Source organism: Colossoma macropomum, unplaced genomic scaffold (assembly GCF_904425465.1).
Source record: "Colossoma macropomum unplaced genomic scaffold, Colossoma_macropomum, whole genome shotgun sequence".
In the NCBI taxonomy this organism is placed as follows: domain Eukaryota; kingdom Metazoa; phylum Chordata; class Actinopteri; order Characiformes; family Serrasalmidae; genus Colossoma; species Colossoma macropomum.
The window spans coordinates 20,063,907-20,086,932 of record NW_023494810.1 but is presented as its reverse complement, the minus strand read 5'-3'; the positions used below and the strand labels follow the sequence as shown (position 1 = coordinate 20,086,932).

At 39.9% G+C, this 23,026-nt stretch overlaps 1 protein-coding gene across 3 annotated transcripts in view; it reads right to left on the bottom strand.

The window, feature by feature from the left end:
* Positions 1-1,327: 1,327 nt before the first annotated feature.
* Positions 1,328-23,026, bottom strand: part of plekhg5a (pleckstrin homology domain containing, family G (with RhoGef domain) member 5a) — a 65,032-nt gene continuing 43,333 nt past the window's right edge. For all 3 annotated transcript variants that reach the window (XM_036559171.1, XM_036559172.1, XM_036559173.1), the window contains 12 exons: positions 19,302-19,493; positions 17,258-17,419; positions 16,104-16,199; positions 15,710-15,910; positions 9,166-9,276; positions 8,422-8,571; positions 7,936-8,073; positions 7,709-7,828; positions 6,324-6,572; positions 6,004-6,134; positions 4,762-5,799; positions 1,328-2,716 (listed from right to left, as the gene is read on the bottom strand). In XM_036559171.1, coding sequence (XP_036415064.1) covers positions 2,707-2,716; positions 4,762-5,799; positions 6,004-6,134; positions 6,324-6,572; positions 7,709-7,828; positions 7,936-8,073; positions 8,422-8,571; positions 9,166-9,276; positions 15,710-15,910; positions 16,104-16,199; positions 17,258-17,419; positions 19,302-19,493 — 2,598 coding nt within the window. In that variant the 3' untranslated portion in view covers positions 1,328-2,706. The remainder of the gene's footprint in view (positions 2,717-4,761; positions 5,800-6,003; positions 6,135-6,323; positions 6,573-7,708; positions 7,829-7,935; positions 8,074-8,421; positions 8,572-9,165; positions 9,277-15,709; positions 15,911-16,103; positions 16,200-17,257; positions 17,420-19,301; positions 19,494-23,026) is intronic.

Here is a 23,026-nt window from a genome sequence, read left to right as displayed (position 1 = left end):
GGTTTGCATGACCTCAGCTCTGTTTTCCTGGCAGCTCTTTAAAGTCCGCAGGATGAGCCAAGGCTGAAAACGGAGTGTTACTGCCCCCTGGTGGCTATAGTGGAGATCACATGAGATACTATCACCTTACAGTATGCAGACATTAACAGTCCTTTCATTTAGGACTATTACTATGCTCAAAGTTTTCAGTTCTCCACAGTTATTGGCAGAAAATAACTACTTGCTGACAGGGGACTTGTCCTGTGACACTTCTTTTCCCTGACCAATTCCACATGTGCGCTATCCGTAAGATTTTAATAGAGCATTTATTTTATGTGCTGACTGTAAGCTGTACACTGAACATGTATAAAATTTCACAGATGGTAATAAAGGGACAAGAAACATTAACTTGTCCCAGGTGCATGGCAATGCTAATAGACTAATCACTCAGGTTTCAATCAAATTATGTATCACAAGAGTGAATGTTCTTTCATTTTAAAAGATTCCTTTAAATATGTTAAGCAGCATCATCACACAACACCAATATTTGTTTTGGGTCATTCAAACATAATAGGACAGTTTGTGTACCTTATATTAGGAAAACACTTCAAATGATAGATAAAGGTAACAGCATTCATAATCATAGGTCAAAATAACAAAAATGTTTTTGCACAAATCTATTTGGAGATTACAAACTGATTTCAACAGTAGCATATGAGAATTTAGCAAAATAACAATTTCTTTGCATTCCTAAACCATTTAAACAATATTGTATTGTATATTTTGTAAACTATAACTGTAAATAATATATAACCTAAAATAGCAGTAATCATGATTATTTTATAGTCTTAGTCCACCTTTGCATTGTAACTTTTGGAAGCACATGATGGTGAGGTTGTACCCAATTCAGCCATGATGGAAAAGGAAGCAAGCAGATTTTATTTAAACCTGCAGAGGAAGTACTTTCATTCTGTTTGAAGGTTTTGTTGATATTTAGTAAGGGTAGAAAAATGTTCTATTTCCAGTGACCTCATACAGAGTCATTGCATTTGGCTGGTCTCAGGAGTTCACCTTACTCCAAGACTGAGACTAGACACAGATGATGTTGAGACTGAGACAAGACCAAGACCATTAATTTACCGTCTCAGGTCTGTACTTGAGTTCTACAACACTAGGGTGGTGTATTAATTAAATATATTATAGATCATAGCTTTCAACACAACTTTACCACTTTATAGGTAACAGGGCTAAAGTTCTCAAAATGTAAAAATAACTGTCCAAATATAACTCTACCTATTTACCTATCAAACAGCATGTGCTCTGGTGTCAAGTAGCACAGGAAACAGTGTGGATCTTGGCAGCTTAATCATTTTATTTGTAAGTCAATGCAGTAGGACGCATATCAGCAATAAACTGATAAGGATCAAAACCTAAGACAAAGGGATATGGATTCAGCTCTTATTTTTCATTGTCAAAAAGGTGAAAAAACAATGCTACATGCTGATATTTCAAACAATAATGAAAAACAATCAGAACCTAACAATAGAGATATTTTTTCGATAAACAATGAAGCCTCAATAAATATTGTATTTACAGTACATTAAACAAAAAGTGGCCCACAAATGTCTCTGAAATGTTTGTATAAGCCAAACATCTAATGTTTTGTCTCCCTTTTCTTGTGTTTTTCCCTTAGGTCTTGAAGCTCTTTATCAATTTTAGGGACATTTAGTCTCTCTGAAGGTAGTTTGAAAAACTATTTGGTTTTGATTAATAATTTGATGATTATTGTTAAGTGGATCAATCATGCTATGCTCACAAAAGCTTTCAATATTGTTAGACACCCACAAGGGGCAGTATAACTCTACAGCTTTAATACATCTACCCTTGACTTGGTCATCTCCAAGAAATGTAAATGTTTTTCTGTGTTTATTCATTTGCTCTTTATCTTCAGATTTTATTTGTGATTGTTTTTTTTTTTTTCAAGTGCACTTCAATGTGGAATAAAGAAGAAGAATGACTGTCATCACAGATCAAAGAGGATGACTTAAAAAAAAAATAAACTTGAGCTTATACACTCGCAACTTGTCAGCACAAGACTTTGTTACCTCTTGCACTTTTGCAGCTCCACAATGGAATGTAAGCTTCAACTGAGGTACAAACTATGCAAGCCTCATCCTTAAGTAAATAAACTCCCTGATTACAGCAAGTTACATGATGCGAGGTCACCTGGAACACTGCCTTTATACACAAATGTGCATTTTTTTGATAAATAATTTATGAGGCTTTGGAGGTGTACCCTTAAGATAGAAAAACATACAATGCTTTCATCTTAATGGCCTTGATGGATAGCATGATTTTGAGTAGTCCGCAAATGGGGTCCAGACCACAAAAAGTTCTATTTAGCCCTTCGAAGGTAAGGTTTATGCTACAATGTAAAACATAGTTATTTTCCTCTTTCCAATGTATTTTCTTTTTTTAGTAGGTTTTATCTTCATACAAAACCAAACCACAACTTTGAAAAAAGACTTTGGAAGAACGTTATCATTGATGTGATGAACTTTCAGTGACGTGTTGCTGAAAGCATTCCACTGAGATCCATCATTCTTAAGTTCTTATCCTCTTGGACAGCTACAGAGATCCCTGCTGTTGATACCGGTGACGGTGTTGGTGCAACGTACAGATCACCAATAGACCAGCTAATGGCATGTGCTTAAGCTCCCTCGGACACTATACCTCCCTAGGAAAGAGCAGAAAAATACAAAGTTAGTAAATGAATAACCTTACACCACACCAATGTGAAACTCTCATTTATCAGTTCTCGATAATTTTGAAGTATCACACTCCCTGCACCTGCCTCACTCCACCTCTCCAAAATTCTGATCACCTGTTCATCACCATCCCCAGAAAAAGACTTTAGCCAGCCTATAATGTTCTGTTACTCTTTGCAAAATTTTGTGTATAGCATTATTATTGTGTATAGTCTTACGCATTCCTATAGTCATATATACTGCTGAGTACTTCTAGTCTTGTCTGTTTGGATCCTGTTTGGTGTGTATTATTCACCAGTACACTCCTGTTGCACTTACATCAAACTTTCCTTAAGTCTCCAGGGATGCTTGTGTAATATGGGCTCCTATTCAGATTTTCTGAGCACTGGCATTAACCAGTGAAGATGCCCACCTTTCATGTACATCTGGCTTTTAGTGGCATGGAAGAAACCGGCATATCTGGCATATGTAAGCAAGTGTATGTTGAGAAAAACGTATTTTCTATCTTTATTGCAAGTTAAACCATAGCAATGCGGTGGCTTATAGTAGTTTGTAAATGAAGGGTTTAATTCCAAAAATGCATTATAGACCACTTTCAAGAATTTTCTTTTTTTCAACATATATAGTTGGGAAAGGGCTTTACACATACAATAAATATCAATGCTATATTATAATTAATACCACCTTCATTAGAGAAAAAAGTGTTTTCCATTATATGTTAGCTGTTATTCTTTTCAAAAACTCATTATATCCAAATTTTTTACAGATATACAGCATTTGTTTTGTAATAACATTCCTTAATTGTTCAGCATGTAGAATATTATTCTCAAATGGTCTGCATTCAAGAACAACCAACTATCAGTACGAGACCCATATAGTTTGACCACTAGCCTCCAGACTTTATTTCACATGATACACAAGGTCCAAACTTAAACCTAAAAGATAACATGTATCGTCACTGCTTCCTACATCTGACAGAAATACACTCATGAAAATCCAGACATTCACTCTAATGGTTTAGCAAGACCAAACTACAGCTCCTTAATAACTCAGGGTGGAGACTCAGATTGTTAGATAAAAGACGAGAGAGACAAAAGGCCTGGATGTTGAAATGCCAGCTTCCCACAGGCTGTGGACAATGGAGCCTGCCTATTTCAGGCCTCGGTGGAAGCAAGGCTGGGAGCAAGGCTGAGATCACCATGTCTCACCCTATGAGGCATTACATAAAAACAGAAAATCGTCACCTTCCTGACTGATGGCGATTTTGCTGTGGAAAAAAGTAGCTGCTGATGACCATATATTATGGGAGGTCACATTGAGACAGCATGTGTAGACAATGACCGCAAGCTTTGAAGTCAGATTGTGCAGAAACAATCAGTCAGCAGGTCATTTGGAAGGGCTACAAGGAAGAAAGGGGCTACATCTTAATGTCTAGTGTTGACACAATTGCAATAGGACCATGGCTCAAGACGGTGGGTGCAGGATGCTGATAGCACATGTCTGGAATGAGAGCCTTTACTAATGTAGGCTAACAGAGGCTCAGGATGGTGTTTGTGAGTGTACTACAAAAGGGAAACATAATTAGTGGTGTAAACAACTGCTGCTCAAATTAATGTATAACATGAAGCTATGGACAGCCTAATCTCATGCATTCTTTAACTTAATACTAGTTTAATTACCTGCTTTGGAAGCTGATACAATCAGAAATAAAAAGTAATTTATTTTATGAATGTAGTTAGGGATAGGACAGTATAAAAAAAAACCATGTTAAATAATATTTAACATTGAACCAGAAAAGAGGACACTGTCAAGAAAATTAAATTATATAAACATGAAATTATCACAGGAACTACTACTGTTTTCTGTTCTGAATATATACTGCTTGGCTTTTTACTTCTGCCCTGACAGGGTTTCAAAATTATTCAAATGTGACTACCACTGGGTTTTATACAACGGTATATCACTGAAACTAATGACTGTCCCATTCCATGATTAGAAGTGTTATGAAACTTACGAGGCAGTGAGTGTGGAGTTGAGCACCATGGTAGTGCGTATCCTTTGCAGCTGAGCTCTGGTCAGCTTCCTATGCTGGTGATGCTGCTGGAATGCCATCATGTCACCCTTTTCTTCCAAAGCACCACTGGTTGATGTTCTCTCACTCTCGACCTGGCCATTAGGACACCTCAGGGCCCTGTGCATGAGCTGAGACTCTGCTCTCATCAAAGTGTTCATGACTTTGTCGGGCACAGTGATGGGGTTCTGTATTGGCTGCCCCTCCTCTACCCGTAGGTGCTCGCTGCTGTACTGCACCTGTTTGGATAGCTGTGACAGGCTCTTGCTGATGTTGCGGCTGCTCCTGTCACTCCAGATTGCTCCTGAGTGCAACGGTGCAGCGAGTCGCTGGAGTAGGTCGTCCTCAGATCGTGACCTGAGGGCAAAGTGCTGCAAGTAGTCCAGGCGGGGCTGGACAGGAGAACGGCGCCGCAATGTTAGTGAGCGAAAACCCAAATCCTGACAACCATTTGTTACATTTTTCATCTCCTCGGCTTCCTCCACTTGCTCCTTCAAGTGGTTAGAATGATCGTCCAAGGTGCATGATTCATTAACAGTAACTTGAGAGCCATTCCAGGCTGTTGAGTCCTCTTCGTCTGCATCGTCATCATCATTGTCAGCATCATCATGTTCCTCAAAAGCCTCCTCTTCCTCCCCGGTATCTGTCTCCTCTCCTTCATTCTGCTCCACCGCTCCCTTCAACTCCAACTCAGCAATCAGAGACTCAGGAGAGAGGGTTCCATAGGCACTGTCTATAGACAGAGAACGACTCTCTGGATCCAGCTCCATGGCAACCAGATCATTCAGCCCCTCCAGAGCTTGGCTGTCATTGGTGGAAAAGGAGTCGCGTGGGCTTGACGAATCAGAGTGCAGTGAGCCTCTGAGAGACGCCGGCTCTGTCTCCAGTGGCAACGAGGATCTTACATCGTCTTGCTCGTCTATTGCAACTACCGAGAGGGTCTCGGTGGACCCATCCGAATGGCTGGGTGAGAGAGAAAGGCTTTGGAGAAAAATAATATCCATTAGAATGCTAATATGGCCAACAATGAATGTAGACAAGAAGGCTGAGTCAGCATGGGTCATTGCATAATACTAACTAGCTCCAACTTGCTATAATTATTTTTTTTCCCTTTGGATTTATTTAGAAATTACTAGCATTTTTGATTGTTATTATACAAGGTGTTCTAGACACTTTAAGCATTACCTCTTGCCTAGTGGTTCTTTATGCTGCAGAGAGGGGGAACTGGATGTGGACATGCTGCTTTCTGTCTCGTCCTCTTCCTCTTCATCTCTCTCATCCCTCCGCGATTCAGAGCGAAGTCTCTCAAGCTGATACTGAATAAAACAGTCTAGTGTCTTACAGTGGAAAACCTCTGCTATGCTAATCTACCACACATACTGAGATACCTTCCTCAAGAAGTAAAATTAGTAGTGTTATTAAAGATATGAATGTAAGGAATAATATGACATCAGTGACTCATTGTGTATGGTTGACAAAAGTAGACTTTATGAATGAGCAAGTACCTGAGCATTGTAGATGGCCTCCACCCAGCTGCGTCCCTGTGTAGCACTGTTAGCCTGAAAGCAATAGGAGGCCACAGCAGTGCGGAACTCATTAAGGTAGATGAGGAGAAAGGCTCCTGGGTCCTTCAGCTCCCTGCAGACCACGTTCTGAATGACCAGCGGCTGGCGAATCACCTTCACCTTCTCTACACGCTTCACTGGCTTGGTGATCAACAGTACATCCGTGAACAAGAAACAGTACACGTCCATCTGAGGAGGAGATAGAGAAATGTAGAGGAAATTGAATAACCAATGAAAGAAGAATTGTGGAAAACGCTAAAAGTATGCACAGTCAATGGTTAGGACCCGAATTTGAGTTGACATGATGGCACAGCCATCTGTGGCTGAACCATTGACAAGAACACAACTGACACGACTCTCTGGATGGAAATGACTAGTAATATCGCTTTTCCACTGGAAAGCGCTGAATGGTACAGTACAATTATAAATCTGTGATTACACATTTTGTCATAATGTCTACTGCCTATCACTATTCTAAGTGACTTTGGATACCCTTCATGTCAGGGCACCAAGAGCACTGGGAAGAGCTAGAAACAGCAATCATCACAGAATTGTTACTCAAGTTATAAAACAACTGACATTTCTTAAAATAACTAGCTGGTCTGTGCCAAATAAATTAACATCCCAAAAAGCTCCTAAGTGAAGCTCCTTCTTCCTTAATGACACTCCTCCATTGTTGGTACTGTTATTTGTGTTTGTTGCTAACATTTACATTGCTTAGGAAATCATGTCACCACTACACAACCTCCCTGAAACCCCCCCCAGTTTCATGGATATCATTGTGTGATGGGAAATGGACACAGGTTAAAGACATGAAACGGAAATATATTTAATATATTCGGCCAGGGTATAGATAGTTCACTCTCCTGTCAAAGCTGGCCAATACTGGATATCTGCCAAAACACATACACAGTCACAGTTTTCTCAGCTGCCCTAGGACCCTATGACACTGTATGATTGACAGTTCAAAAAAGGGAAGTGGTGATCATCTTTACATGTCTTGGAGGAAGTATATGCTTGCGTGCACACTCCCAAATTGGATGGTATTGGTAGCTTTCTAATTTAGGCAGCAAGTAGGAATTGGCAATGACTAACACTGAAGAAATTGGGCAAAAATAATAATAACAAAAAAGTAAAAGCACAGTAAAGGGCCATACTTTTCTCCAAGAAACAAATGACATAAATGGAGCCTCAAAGGGCTTCCAATTGGACTCTACAGAACTTTACACAGCTCTATGCTTTTCCTGAGAGTATAATAGTTTGAATGTATTTTCACCACATTAGCTGAAACTAGCTGAATCAATACTTAAGGTCAGATTTCTCACCCTGCTCTCCTTTCCCTCCTTCATCCTCAGTGCTCCCTCCAGATGAAGTTGCCGTGTCTCCTCTGGTGAGGCACCCATCACTGGAGCAGTCAGGTCGAACTGATTGTACTCCTTGAGGATCTGAGGGTTTTATAACAGTCAGTGTAGGCCACAGCTTTTGGACAACCAAGACGGTCAAGGTTTAACAAGTGTGAGGGTTCTTGCTGAACATGTTTAAGTTGTCTCACCTTTTCTACCTCCTCGCTAGCGCCTTCCACGGCTTCATAGGCCTCAATGCGGCTAGCAATGGCTGCCAACTTGTGTTTCTCTTCTCGTTGCCTCATTTGAGAGTCCACATTGTTGATGAAGCCTTCCACTGCACCAACCTGTAGTTAAACACACCACGTAGTTTAAGCTTAATGTCGAATAGTAGTGAATAATCCCATACAGTAATTAACAGTGCATGCATGTTTGTACATTACATATAGCTTTGGACATTTACAACATACGCAGGACACTAAAGTGCTATTCCAGCTGAATTAGTTGTGCAAGACAAGGTTCTGTAATGTAGCTGTTAAGGTATCTGATGGGCCAATTTGTATGGTATCAACTATCAGTGTAATTACTCACAAGTTACAGACACTGTAATCACTAAACCAGTCTGAACAGGGCTTAAGATGGTATCAACTTCTTGGATAAAGGTAATACTGCATTTACTGTATTATCCTTCTTACCATTCTATTGATGGCTTCTCGTGCTCCCTGGTCATCAGTCTTTTTCAGCACACTCTTCAGAAGCAGTGGGTACTTGGTAAGTCTCTGGTGAGGCTTTACTAGCATGTCGGTCAGCTTCAGCCGGCTACACTGCTTATGGGTCTCTGCCCACTGCAAAAAACAACAGACAGTCTGGCCATCTGGCACTGCAAAAGCTTCCACCAAGTATAACTTTATGGGATGAATGCCAAGAAAGAAAGATCTGTCATCTACACTGGTGGGGTGTCTGCATCACAACAATAAGCACATAAACCCTCTGAACTGAAGAATATTTATTGTCTTGTTCTCATTATGTGCAACAACAACAAGAATGAAGTAGCCACCAAATGAGTTTTATTTAGGGATCAGTGATGACTAAATATTCCCTGCAGGGACAAAAGCAAGCTCTTTAGAGCTTACTGCTTTCATGTGCAGTTATTTATTGTGTTGTGTCTTTAACAGAAATTATGCTAAGGGTTTCTGGTACATTTACCACATAACTCCTCAGCAATGTGCTGAGAGCTTCTATTCAGTCCTCAGTAACATCAAGCCAGTTGATTTCTTTGTTCTATTTCAGATCCTAATACTCTTGAGCAAGCTAATCAAAGAGTACAAAACATTTGTTGTGAGCTAAAACATACTGAATGTGATGACCTCTGTCAATCTTATATAGTTAAATCATAACAACTCTATGCCACATATTGAAGTGAATGCCAGCATGCTCACAGTCACATAGATCCTGAACAGCTCGTTGTCCTTCAGTAAAGTGCGCATGTACTCCATACAGCTCTCTTCCTCCATGCAGTAACGGATGTATGGCTTAAATCTGTAACTAAACTGCATGCACAGACACACATGCAAAGACACACACACATACACACACACACCAAAGAAAATCTTAGCTGTACAGAGACATCTCTGTATGATTAATTACATAAATGTTACATATTTGTCTTCAAAGGCTTTCACTCTGCTATGGAGCTAATTCCACAATCCTGTTTCCAAAAAAGTTTGGAAGCTGTGCAAAATGTAAACAAAAACAGAATGTAGAAACACACATCATCTAAATTGCTTATCCTTCTGGGTCGTGGGGGGGTGCTGGAGCCTATCCCAGCTGTCACTGGGAAGAAGGCAGGATACACCCTGGACAGGTCGCCAGTCCATCGCAAGGCAGACAGACAGACATATACATTCATATTCACAATCACACACACATTCACGCCTAAGGGCAATTTAACATGTCCAATTATCCTGACTGAAAGTCTTTGGACTGTGGGAGGAAAACCACACAGACACAGGGAGAACATGCAAACTCCACACAGAAAGGACCCTGGTCACCCAGCTGGGAATCGAACCCAGGCTCTTCTTGCTGTGAGGCTACAGCGCTACCCACTGCACAAACAGAATGCAATGATGTGCAAATAATTTAACCCCTATATATAATTGAAAATAGTACAAAGACACATATCAAATGTTGAAATTGCTCAGTTTTAAAAAAAGTGAAATGTTTTTCCACTCTTGGCTGATACAGGATTTCAGCTGCTCAGTAGTTCTTCTCAGTAATGTTTTCAACAGGTTATAGGTCTGGACTGCACCTGGACTCTTTTCCTACAGAGCCATGCTGTTGTCACAGGTGCGGAATGTGGTTTGGTATCTATTGTCTGAAATAAGCAAGTCCTTCCCTGAAAAAAATGTCACCTGGATGGCAGCATATGTTGCTCCAAAACCTGTATATATCGTTCAGCATTAAAGGTGCCTTCACAGATGTGCAAATCACCCATGCCCCCTCATACCATCACAGATGCTGGCTTTTAAACTGTCTGCTGATAACAAGCCGGAAGCTCCCTGTCCTCCTTAGCCCAGATGAATTTCAAATTTTGATACGTCGGACCACAGGACACTTCTCCACTTCATCTCAACCTCTAAATGAGCTCAGGCCCAGAGAATGACGCAGCATTTCTCAATCCTCCTTTTATATGTTTTCTTCTTTGCATGGTACTACCAACTTTTAACTTGCATTTATGGATGCAGTGATGTGAGATGTTCCAATAGGTGTTGTTTTTCAGCATTACACAGCTTTACCGGTCTTTTGTTGCCCCTGTCCCAACTTTTTTGAATGTGTTGTTAGCATCAAATTCAAAATGGGCATACATTTTTCAAAATAAAAATGTATGAAAACATAGCAGCTTTAATTTTAGTTTACCACAGGGTACAATTTCAGCAATTAAAAAAAAATTCCCTATTGACAAAAACAGCTTAGACCTGGAGTACCTTATTTGTGGTTGGTGGGCTGAGTCCTGCTATATGTTTAAGTATGAGTTGATTGATCCCTGGCTCCCTTGCTATTACATACTTCATTACACTAGGTATGTGCATAACTATAATAAATATTATTTAATGTAAATATGTATAATAAAATTGTAAGAACAGTTAATTTGTATCTAGCAGTTCATCATAAAATAGGAGTTGGAACCAGTCCACTGAAGAGAGACTAAACTGGCAGACAGATCAGTAGACTGTGGGTTATATCGCTAATCTCAGAGTTTTCTTATTGAGTGTTTTTGGGATATTCTTGGTCCGGTGTTGTATGAAGCCATACAGTTTGCAACTGAGGTGGGCACTTTTCATGACCATATGAATATTGCTATGATATCCTTGTTACCTAAAAAAGGTAAAGATCTCACTCAGCTTGCCAATTTTCATCCAATTTCATTGATAAATTATGATATTAAATTGTATTCTAAGGTGCTAGCCTATAGACTCAGTAAATATATTGGGAAATTAATACACTCTGCCCAGTCTGGGTTCTTGAAGAGATGGCTTGCTGCAGATAATATTCGGCGTTTAATGTATGTTTTACATGAGTCACAACAACAAGATGCTCCGTGTGCAGTCCTGTCTCTGGACGCAGAGAAAGCGTTCGATAGAATTGAGTGGGATTATCTGTGGATGGTGTTACAGAAGTTTAGTTTAGGACGTAACTTCATTCATATGATTCGGATTTAATACAATAACCCATCTGCTATGGCCATTACTAATGGTTTACAGTCACTCCCCATTTCTGTTTTTCATGGAACACGTCAAGGGTCACCCTTATCAGATTTATTTATTCTTTCTATTGAACCCTTAGCTCAGCATTTAAGACAGAACAAAGTTATATCACATTATATCCCTCTACTCAGACGATATCATCCTCTGTATGACCAATATTGTTAAGTCTATCTCCAATTTATTACCAGCATTTGAAAACTTTCAAGCATTATCAGGTTACAAAATTAATCGGTCAAATTCAGCTTTAATGTTACTTAATAGCAACGTAAAAAATATCTCTGTACCATCAGTAATTCCTGTCAAAATACAGCTGAATTATTTGGGTATAAACATTCAGACTTCTTTGAATGGCACAGTGAAATATAATTCCGAGACGATATATAAGGAAGTGGTGCGTGACTGTGTTAGATGGGCCAACATGCCAGCATCCTTACAGACAAGAATTGCAACAATTAAAATTAACATTTTACCTCATTTTAATTTTGCTAGTATGATGATTCCTTTACCACCACTGTCTGGCTACTGGATTAAGGTAGATAAACTGCTGCGCAAATATATTTGGAATGGTAAACATCCTAAAATACAATTTAATTCTTTGCAACGTCCCAAACCGAAAGGGGGATTGTCCCTTCCACATTTTAAACTTTACCACCAGTCTTTCCAGTTGCGTGCTGTAACAACATGGATGAACGCTTCATCATCTGCCTCTTGGAGGAATTTGGAAGAAGCATTGATTCATCCAATCAGACTTCAAGATTTACTGTTTTCTAATATTTCCAACACTAAATGTTTACTTAACTTTGGTCCCAATATAGCTTACACAATAGCCAATTTCAGAGTGGTTGAGAAGCAAACAAAGTGCACCCTGAAAGGGCATGCTCATTAACCTTTGTGGCATAATAGAGATATCAAGTCAGATAGCAAACGTTTTGAAGCTACAGTGGGCATCAAACGGCATTAATTCGGTGATGTTTATGATTCAGATGGGCTTCGCAGTTTTCAAGACCTTTGTCTCATGTTTGATATCCCAGGAACATTATTTTCTCTGTATTTGAGGCTTCGATCGACGCTCCGAGCATATGGGGTTCCTTGGAGATCAGGACTGGTAACTCATCCAGTTATAGAACAGATACTAAAGTGCCCTTCCAAGGGCTTTGTTTCATACATATACTCATGGCTGCAAGGAATATATGATTCCGGTCTTAGTATACAAAATCAGTGGGAAAAGGATTTGGTAATTGAGGCTGAGCTGGTGGATTGGGAGGTGGCTTGGAGAAATATCTTTAAGGCATCAAAAAATCCTGATCACCAACTGATTCACTTTAAGCGCTCTCATAGGGCATACTGGACACCACTACCAAGATTTCATGCTAAACTGACGTCAAATCCTAACTGTGAGTTGTGATCTTTAGGGGTACCTGGTTCTTTGAAACATATGGTTTGGGACTGTCCAGGGGTCTATTCATTTTGGAAGAAGGTGACTTCTATACTTTCTAAACTTATAGGAAAGGACATTGCCCTTCAACCATTTTTTTTGCTTCTCAATGATGATTCACAACTACAGCTCAATAAGAAACAGAGGAAACTTATGTTTGCTGGTTTGACCGCAGCAAAAAAACTGATATTTAAGCGTTGGATGCCCCCTCATATGTTGCGTAGTAGAAAGTGGTTATTTTATTTTCATGATATAGTTTTGATGGAGCTTTCTACTGCTAGAATTCACAATGCTAAGGCTCCAACAATCCAAATATGGGAAAATCTGGCTAGTAACGTTAGTGAATTACTTAAAGGGTTTGAAGATGGTAAATTAGGGATATAGAGTACTTATACTGTAATGCACGCAAAGACAGGACAGCAGATTATTCTCTTTGTTTTCACTCTGTTAACTCCAGCAAAATGTATTTATTTATGTATTTATTTGTTTATTTTTCATTTATTTATTATTTTTAAAAATGCATTATTATTATTATTTATTTTTTAAATGTGTCAGCAAGGGTATGCATGCATACAAGTGCATGTATCTATGTATATGGACGCATATACTAAGCTTCTGTAGATTTATGGTGTTTATCTTTTGTTTCTGTGTTAATTGTGTTGGTTTTCCAACTGGGGGTGGGTGGATGGGAGGTTGGGGGTGGAGGAAGGGAGTTCAGGGGGAAAGCATTTATTTGTATTTGTGTTATCATTGTACATTTTATCATTACATAATATGCAAGTGATTACTTGTATGTGTATAAGCAAGACAGGACATTAGGTGTGATGTCTATGAGAACATATGGCCAAATTACAATACACTATGTTTGAACTGGAGATTCTCAGAAACACCAACAAAAATCCTTCTTCACGTACATACAAACAAATTCAAACATAATAGAAACATTTCAGATATAAGTTTGAAAAAGTAGTAGACCTCAATGGTCTATTAGCTGATTTGGATTAGGTTTGTTTGACTAAGGAAGATAAAAGAGCAAGAATTTCCTACTGGGAAACTTTGCATTGAGAACCATCATCTTAGGGGGGGTTGTCTGGGTTGGTTCAGCCTCTAAGGGCATATGTTACAGCAATATGTTCATTTGCCCAATATGTAATACAGTGGTGTGAAAAAGTGTTTGCCCCCTTCCTGATTTCTTATTATTTTGCATGTTTGTCACACTTAAATGTTTCAGATCACCAAACTAATTTAAATATTAGACAAAGATAACACAAGTAAACACAAAATGCAGTTTATAAACAAAGATCTTTATTATTAGAGGAAAAAGAAATCCAAACCTACAGGGCCCTGTGTGAAAAAGTGATTGCCCCCTAAACGTAATAACTGGTTGGGCCACCCTTAGCAGCAACAACTGCAATCAAGCGTTTGTGATAACTGGCAATGAGTCTTTAACAGCGCTGTGCAGGAATTTTGGCCCACTCATCTTTGCAGAATTGTTGTAATTCAGCCACATTGGAGGGTTTCCGAGCCTGAACCGCCTTTTTAAGGTCGTGCCACAGCATCTTAATCAGATTCAGGTCAGGACTTTGACTAGGCCACTCCAAAGTCTTAATTTTGTTTTTCTTAAGCCATTCAGAGGTGGACTTGCTGGTGTGTTTTGGATCATTGTCCTGCTGCAGAACCCAAGTGCGTTTCAGCTTGAGGTCACGAACAGATGGCTGGACATTCTCCTTCAGGATTCTTTGGTAGACAGGTAGAATTCATGGTTCCATTTACCACAGCAAGTCTTCCAGGCCCTGAAGCAGCAAAACAGCCCCATCACACTACCACCACCATATTTTACTGTTGGTATGATGTTCCTTTTCTGAAATGCTGTGATACTTCTATGCCAGATGTAATGGGACATATACCTTCCAAAAAGTTCAACTTTTGTCTCATCAGTCCACAGAGTATTCTCCCAAAAGTCTTGGGGATCATCAAGATGTTTTCTGGCAAAACTGAAACGAGCCTTTATGTTCTTTTTGCTCAGCAGTGGTTTTCGTCTTGGAACTCTGCCATGCAGGCCATTTTTGCCCAGTCTCTTTCTTATGGTTAAGTCATGAACACTGACCTTAACTGAGGCAAGTGAGGCCTGCAGCTCTTTGGATGTTGTTGTGGGGTCTTTTGTGACCTCTTGGATGAGTCATCGCTGTGCTCTTGGGGTAATTTTGGTCGGCCGGCCACTCCTGGGAAGGTTCACCACTGTTCCATGTTTTCACCATTTGTGGATAATGGCTCTCACTGTGTGTCACTGTAGTCCCAAAGCTTTAGAAATGGCTTTATAACCTTTTCCAGGCTGATAGATCTCAAATACTTTGTTTCTCATTTGTTCCTGAATTTCTTTGGATCACAGCATAATGTCTAGCTTTTGAGGATCTTTTGGTCTACTTCACTTTGTCAGGCAGGTCCTATTTAAGTGATTTCTTGATTGAGAACAGGTGTGGCAGTAATCAGACCTGGGTGAAATTGAGTGAAATTGTGATAAACCACAGTTAATTTATGTTTTAATGGAAGGGGCAATCACTTTTTCACACAGGGCCCTGTAAGTTTGGATTTCTTTTTCCCTTAATACTAAAGACCTTCATTTATAAACTGCATTTTGTGTTTACTTGTGTTATCTTTGTCTAATATTTAAATTAGTTTGGTGATCTGAAATATTTAAGTGTGACAAACATGCAAAATAATAAGAAATCAGGAAGGGGGCAAACACTTTTTCACACCACTGTATATGCATATGTGCTTACTCACAGTGCTAAATCCCTGATGCAGGTCCATAGGGTCAAGCAGGGTGTGTTTCTGTCTGGCCCGCTCCAGCATGGGCAGCAAGACCTCAGTCCACAGTGAAGTGTGCAGTAGAACAATTTCCTGAATGTTCCCAAAAAGACGAGCAGGCTCAACCTCACTCAGCAGTCCACTCTCCTGCAGGTTCAACAGCCCACAGAGGAACAACTACACACACATAGAAGCACAGTCATCAAAACTGCAGTTGTGTTAATAATCACAAAAATTCAGCAGTACTGTGGCATTACGTTAAACCTCAAACTATTAACTAATTCATTACAAGAAGAGGCTATTGCAAAATTCTAATGTAAAATATAATCCAATATTCCAGTGACAGCACTATCTTCACAGTTGAGCTTACATCAGTGATGACGTGCAATTTCTTAATGTAGTCCGACTCTGTCTGCAGAAGTTCCCAAATTGCTTCCTGCTGGTGACACTGTCGTTTGGGTAAAATCTATGGATAAGAAAAGGAAGTATGGCAGACTGCATGAGGACACATGGATTAAAAATTAGATTTTACTGATCATTTCTCAGAATATCTTTTGTGCCAACATACTGCATTAGTGGAAAAGCTGTTTTTAATATACTGCCTAGTGTTAATGTATATAATGTATAAAGTAAAACAGATTTACAAAATTTTCCTTTTATCCCAAATGAAGTTGATCAGTCAAGACATGTCTGCTTTCTGAATTATGCTTCTTTAGTTTTGCACTGGAGCTACAAGTAAATCATCGCATATGCTCCTTTAACCTTCTGAAGTTGTTAAATAATCTAAATAGTCTAGCTTATGTGGTTTCTCATGTTACAAGATGGCTACCACTTTTCCTCTTTTATGGAATATGCTGTGAACCAACTCAAAGTTACAGATCCTTTTGCCAGAACTGGTTATATAACTGCTTAACAAATGGACATCATACGATAGCTATGGACTTCCACCAAGCCATAATTACTGTAGGCTTCTCTCTAGGGCGTAGGCAACTAACACAGCATACGACAAACAGCAGCATTATAACCAAGTCATCTCCACAATATACACAGATCCAAACACACAAACAGCACAACATAAATGCAGAAACCATCAAGCCTTTCAATTCACACTTGATTACTGTCATAAAATGAGAGGTTAGGTTCTCTTTCCAGAGAAACAGAGTGATATGACTTTAATCTTGTATTTATAGTGGGTTGTAATATCATAAATGCCTGATTATAAAAATGTCTTCCATGTGCTTCGCCACAGGTTTCCCACTGAATGTCATATTTGTGTAAGTCAGAAAAAGAAGCCAGTAACGTGGCTGATTGTAGGGCTATAAATTTTTCTTTTATCTGGGTTTCCATCTGTGTCAACCACAAGGCAAAACAACACTCCATTATGTCTGTGGTCCAGCTGACGTTGTGAAAAGGTCAATGTAGAACAGTGTAGTAGTGCTGCTTGTTGAATATTATCTTGAAAGAAGACAGGGGTCTGTTTGTGTGTGTGTGTGTGTGTGTGTGTGTGTGTGTGTGTGTTTGTACCTCAGGGTTCTCCAGTAACTCTTTCCAGCTCTCCTCTAGCTCTAGATTAGGCTCCTCCTCCCAGGAATCTCTGTGGAAGGAGAGTTGCTGAGGCATTTTAGGTAGTCCGAACACAGTGTAGGAGTGAAGTTTACTCTGTAACTGCTCTACACGATCACACTCCTGCAGAAAGGAAAAAAAAGACCCATCAGTTGCCAGTGTCTAAATTGTCTGCCTTTCTGCTATTGGAATGCTCTAGCATTTTTCAATCGGTTTGTCTGCTGCCTCTGTATTATATGGTCTTTTATCATTAAAATAATTTAACACTTTCCCTGTACTTAGAAAAGAACAGAAAACACCATGACTCCAAACACACTTATAATAGAAGCCTTTAGGCAGCTGCTGAAATCTGTGAATACGCTTGACATATGTGACTACATAAAACAAATTCAAAACTACATCCATTCTAGACAGACATGAGAGAATGACTGTGTTCGCAATAGTACACTGTATACTGCATGCTGCACCAGTATACACTGTATGCTGCATGCTACTCTTCATCAGTACTATACAGTATAGTATCCAGCATGCGACAAAAGCTGTGTAGTGTAGTACAGGGCAGGGATCGAGCCAATCAGACCCATCTCAAGACCCGCCCGTTTTCCCTAACCTTCAAGACACAGCTTTGTAACGGTTTCTAGCTGCTTTTAAGCTCCTCAGCAGCACATGTGGCTATATTTTGGTCAAGAGATGTTCCTGATGAATTTTAAAAGATAATATGACACAGTGGAGGGTGTTGTTTTTACCCATCTCTTAAGCCAAAAATACATGTTAACACTGTCAACTTTGGATTTGTCTGTGTGGTAAACCTGTGTGGTTTCCAAAAACACTAATGTTTGCTAAAAGTGCAGTGATTTTATTTTCATTACTTTCATAGTTTGTAATATGAGCTAGTTTGGTTTAATAATAATCAGCCTGACTCCACACTTAAGTGTGAAATGATGATGCCGTATGGATTGTTCAGCTAAGACTAACTTAAGTAAAATACAGTTTGAACCATGTTATTTATGAAGGAAGTTAACTTTATTAAGTGAATTAAGTAACCAAACCCACCCCAAGATCAGCAGAGAAAGTGCAGTAGCATTTGGAAAAAACATGTTCTTTCTCTTTGCTGCCATTTGTATATCTATAATAGGCCTAATCCAGGGTGGTTACATCTTCCTGAAATGACTATGTTGCATTTTGGGATGCAGTATATCATTAAGATAGCACTGGCTATCAAATAAACATTTACTGACATAAACATTTACTTCTTTTTTTTTAAATGTTTTACTTTTTTTTGCACCAGGAAATGCAACATTGCCCATGGCAACTGATTCTTCACTATAAATGTGACTGTAGATTCATACAAACTGGTCCATTTTATCACAATCTAAATAGCATAAGCTGTAAGAGATACTTGGTTTAACATTTAAGTGCAATGGCTGTCTATGACTCAATGGACTGCTTCATTGTGTACTGCGCTGTTTACAGCTAAAAGCAAAAACCCCCAGGCACCTTTTTAAAGCTCCTTGGGCCGTGCACGACACACAGGAGGCATTGTTGTCCACACCGGACCGGCGTCAGGCCATTAACAGGAGCCAAGCTGACACAAAGAGAGCAGGACATGACCTATGCCACCAAACATGTCCTCCTGGGACTACCAGCAGGTGTAAATGCACTTTCAGCACAAGAGTTGCCCAAGTCCCCCTACATTACCAAACAAGGCGCATCTGCTAGGGGATCCTGCATGTGTAAACGGGTGCAACGTGTGTACACACTACACTTCACTGACATCCTGAGCGCACTTCCAGGAAAGCAACACTTGTACACTTTCCTCTGGTCATCTGGGGTTCCATTAAGAATCAAGAAAAGCTTGTTGGCTTTGACAAATAGACATCCTTTTCCTTATGGCTAAAAGTACAAGTGGCCCAAGTGTAAGAAACAACAAGTTTGCCAAATGGAAAGGCTAGTGCTCGTTTGGTAGGCATGAGAGTGTTTGACACTGCACATGTAAGAGACAGACCTTGCCAACAGAGCCGTTGCCCGAGCCAGAGCTGAAGAGGCCACTGAAGCGACTGGCTGCCCGGTTCTTCCACCGGTCAGCTCCCGTGGCAGAGTTTGGGAGAGAACCGCTCAGCTGGGAGACAGAGTCTGAAGCGGGGATGCTGGCATCACCCAAGAACTCTGTCATGTTCTTCCGCCGACGCGCTTGACCCTGAAAAAGAGAGAACGAATGAGAGAGAGAGAGAGAGAGAGAGAGAGAGAGAGAGAGAGAGAGAGAGACACACACATACGTTACCACAGTCTTCTTTCCAGGATTAAAGGAACACTCCAATATTTTCTCAACCTAATCTCTATCTGCTAGCTGTAGTATACAGTTGAATACCACCAACAATAATTTTACATGTTTTCCTGTAATTAGTAAAAGAACAGAAAACCTATTGACTCGAAGCACACCTGTTGACCTGAAATGCTAAAGCGCCTGCCAATTGACTTCTACAACCCCGTTTCCAAAGTTGGGATTCTATGCAAATGTAAATAAAAACAGAGAGCAATGATGTGCAAACCATTTAATCCCAAAATTTAATTGAAAACAGTACAAAGACAACATATAAAGAAACATATCACAAAACTGAGAAATTTCATTGTTTTTTGAAAAATATATGCCCATTTTGTATATGATGCCAGACACCCATGGCGTGTGCCCATGATCCACTTTATATATGGTTTCTTCCGTGCATGGTAGAGGTTTAACTTGCATTTGTGGATGCAGTGATGAACTGTTCACAGACAGTGGTTTTAGAAGTGTTCCTGAGCCCATACAGTGATTTCCTCTACAGAATTGTGTCTGTGCTTAATGCTGTAATGCACCGAAGATCACGGCCAGCCAATATTGGTTTTTGGCCTCGTCCCTTGCATGAAGAGATTTCTCTGGATTCTTTGAATTTTTTAATGATATAATGTACCATAAATGATTAAATCCCCAAATTCTTTGCTTTTCCACAATGATGAACTTTATTCTTGAATTGCTGCAATTCCACAAACTGGTGAACCCCTCCCCGTTTTACTTCTGAAAGTGTAAGCCTCTCTGGGATGCTCTTTATACAACCAATCACATTACTGACCTGTTGCAAATAAACCTAATTTAGTGAGAGGTTTTGTTTTTTTTTTTACCAGGTTTCACTCATTTTTTTTGCATTACACAACTTTACTAGTCTTTTGTTGCTCCTGTCCCAACCTTTTTGAAACATGTTACCGGCATGAAATTCACAATGGGCATATATTTTTCAAAAAGCAATGACATTTCTCAGTTCAGCATATGTGGTCTTTGTACTATTTTCATTTAAATATAGGGTTTAAATGATATCATATATCTACCATGTGCTATCGATTGGACTGAAATTATGTAGTATTCCTTTAACCCTCTGACATGCGATTAGTCTTGGACACAGTTGAGAGGGAACTCTCCTGTCATACAAACTATAATCTACTGCTCATAGGATGTGAGACCTTTAAAGTAGTCAGGGTGGGTGCTGTGGCATTTTAAGTGTTCTTGACCCAGACTTAGCCAGGAGCTTGGCAAGTAAGGAAGCGCTTAGACAATGCAACCTAGACATTTATATATAAACAAAGCTGAGCTTGTCCATCTACATGCCTTCATGAGCGGATTTCACGTCGGGGTTGACAAACAGAGCTCAAATCTAAAGCCCCAAAACCCTTCTGCTATCAAAAAGTGTTGACGTCATCTTGGTTTCACCAACAGTATAAGCAGAGAGAGGTTGTAACCTTATAAATTTGACTGACAGCAGAGCATGAACCCTTTGACCCAGGAGCACAGGAGGAACCCCTGAGTCACAACAGGAAAAGAGGCAAGGCAACGTTTGGAAAACACGGGAACGGTTTTTCCCTCCCTGCGACAATGGAAAAGAATTGAGAAACGTATGAGCACACAGAGGGAAAGTTTCTTAATGTCCCAAGGGTCAAATGACTTTGCATTTCAGACAATGTGTTCTAATCATACATATCAATTCTTTTGGTGGAAAAACACAATGGGTTAAAAACAACAGGCCATTTCTATAGCAAATAGGCTTTTTAGCAGTACACTTCGAGATGACAGTTAATACTGGTGTCCTGTACGCTTGCTTCCCTACAAAAAGCCTGTTTATGATTAAAATCAGGTAACATTTAGATTATTTGTGGTCAGTTATCAGAGCAGGGTTTAAATGCAATGTGTATCTGTTAAAACAATGATGCAATAAAACCAAATTCAAGAACTCTTGGCTTTAAATTGAGCCTAAAGACTTACTGGGCATGCAGCAGCCTTATCAGGTTACTAAAATTAAAAGCCACATTCTGGAGAACTATAGTCTAACAGACGGTCAATCAATGCACTACTATACAGAGGAGTGCTTACATTACAGCTTTAAGTGATAGTTTGCAAGCAGGAGTGATGTGATAGATATCTAGTGTAGGTCTGCATTGTAACAGTGGCTACAGCAGGCTCATTAACCTCATTATCAGTGACCGTTTTGCCGAGTGCGACACAGGACAGCCAGTTTCGCTCACTTAGACTCAACACATCAAGTCCACAAACAAGTCTACGGAACTCCTGCACTGGTTTTGCTGAACGCAAAGCAAATTAAATTAATTAATTCAGGGTAAGAACACTTCTCGCACGGTACATCCAAGATGCTTGACTAATCCTTCATACACTGATGTGTATGTATATATATATATATATATGAAGAATAAAAGAATTTTGAAAAATACTTGATTTTTAAACAATTCAATTTAACAATTTCATTGACAGACTGAGGGAAGAAAATGTTCCAGGAGCTCACCGTGGATGTGAGAGGCATTTCCAAAATGCTGTTCACCATTGCACTACATCAGAAACGAATCCAGCCCATACTGAAACCCCTGAAAATGAATCTCCAGCAACTACCTCCTTCTTTAAACCATGCAGTCGTCTGCTGCTGTCACACCCTTCCTAGAGCACAAATGGAACCAGGCATTCAAATCCACCTCTCTCTGCTTGTGTGTGTGTGAGTGAACCTGAAGGTGGAGATCTGAAGCAGGAGCTTGGTGCTGCATCGCTGAAGAGGGCTGGCCGGCTGTCATGGAAACGGCAGGATCCTGCCCTCCTATTGTGCGAACAGGAAGAGAGGGGACAGGAGCAGGGGCAGGAAAGGAGGGAGGTGGAGCTGTGCTCACTTTAGCGCATTTAACTACTGATCCACAATCAGCTCTTACTTTTCCTCTCCTAATAGCAATCATTACTAGGAAACAGCGCAAACCGACCGCAGAGCAGCACTTGGCTTTCACCCATGCAGGAGGAAGATCCTGTGATGAGAGCCCGCTCACATCCTGGAGAGCCACCGACCGACTTCTCCATTAATGATCGCTGAAGTACTTTCCCTTGATCTCACCAGGCAAAGCTCAGTGGTAGTCAACCTAAAGTACCAGTGCTCTGGACATGCATAAATTATCCCTTAGAAGTCACTCTGTATCGCAGATTCAAGTCTGCACTTGTGACTTTTTTGTTTATTTTTCTGCTTGTTTAAAAAAGAATGAGAAATGATCAAAAACAGATCATGCCATGCTATTATTACGAGCCAAAACTATGACTTCTACAGGTAAAAGACAACAAAGCCAGGTCACAACTGGAAAAGAAGAAACAAGGCAGAACAAACAAGACATGGATATAAACACTAAGGACTTCATCTGCTTAGAAATGGAAACAAGACA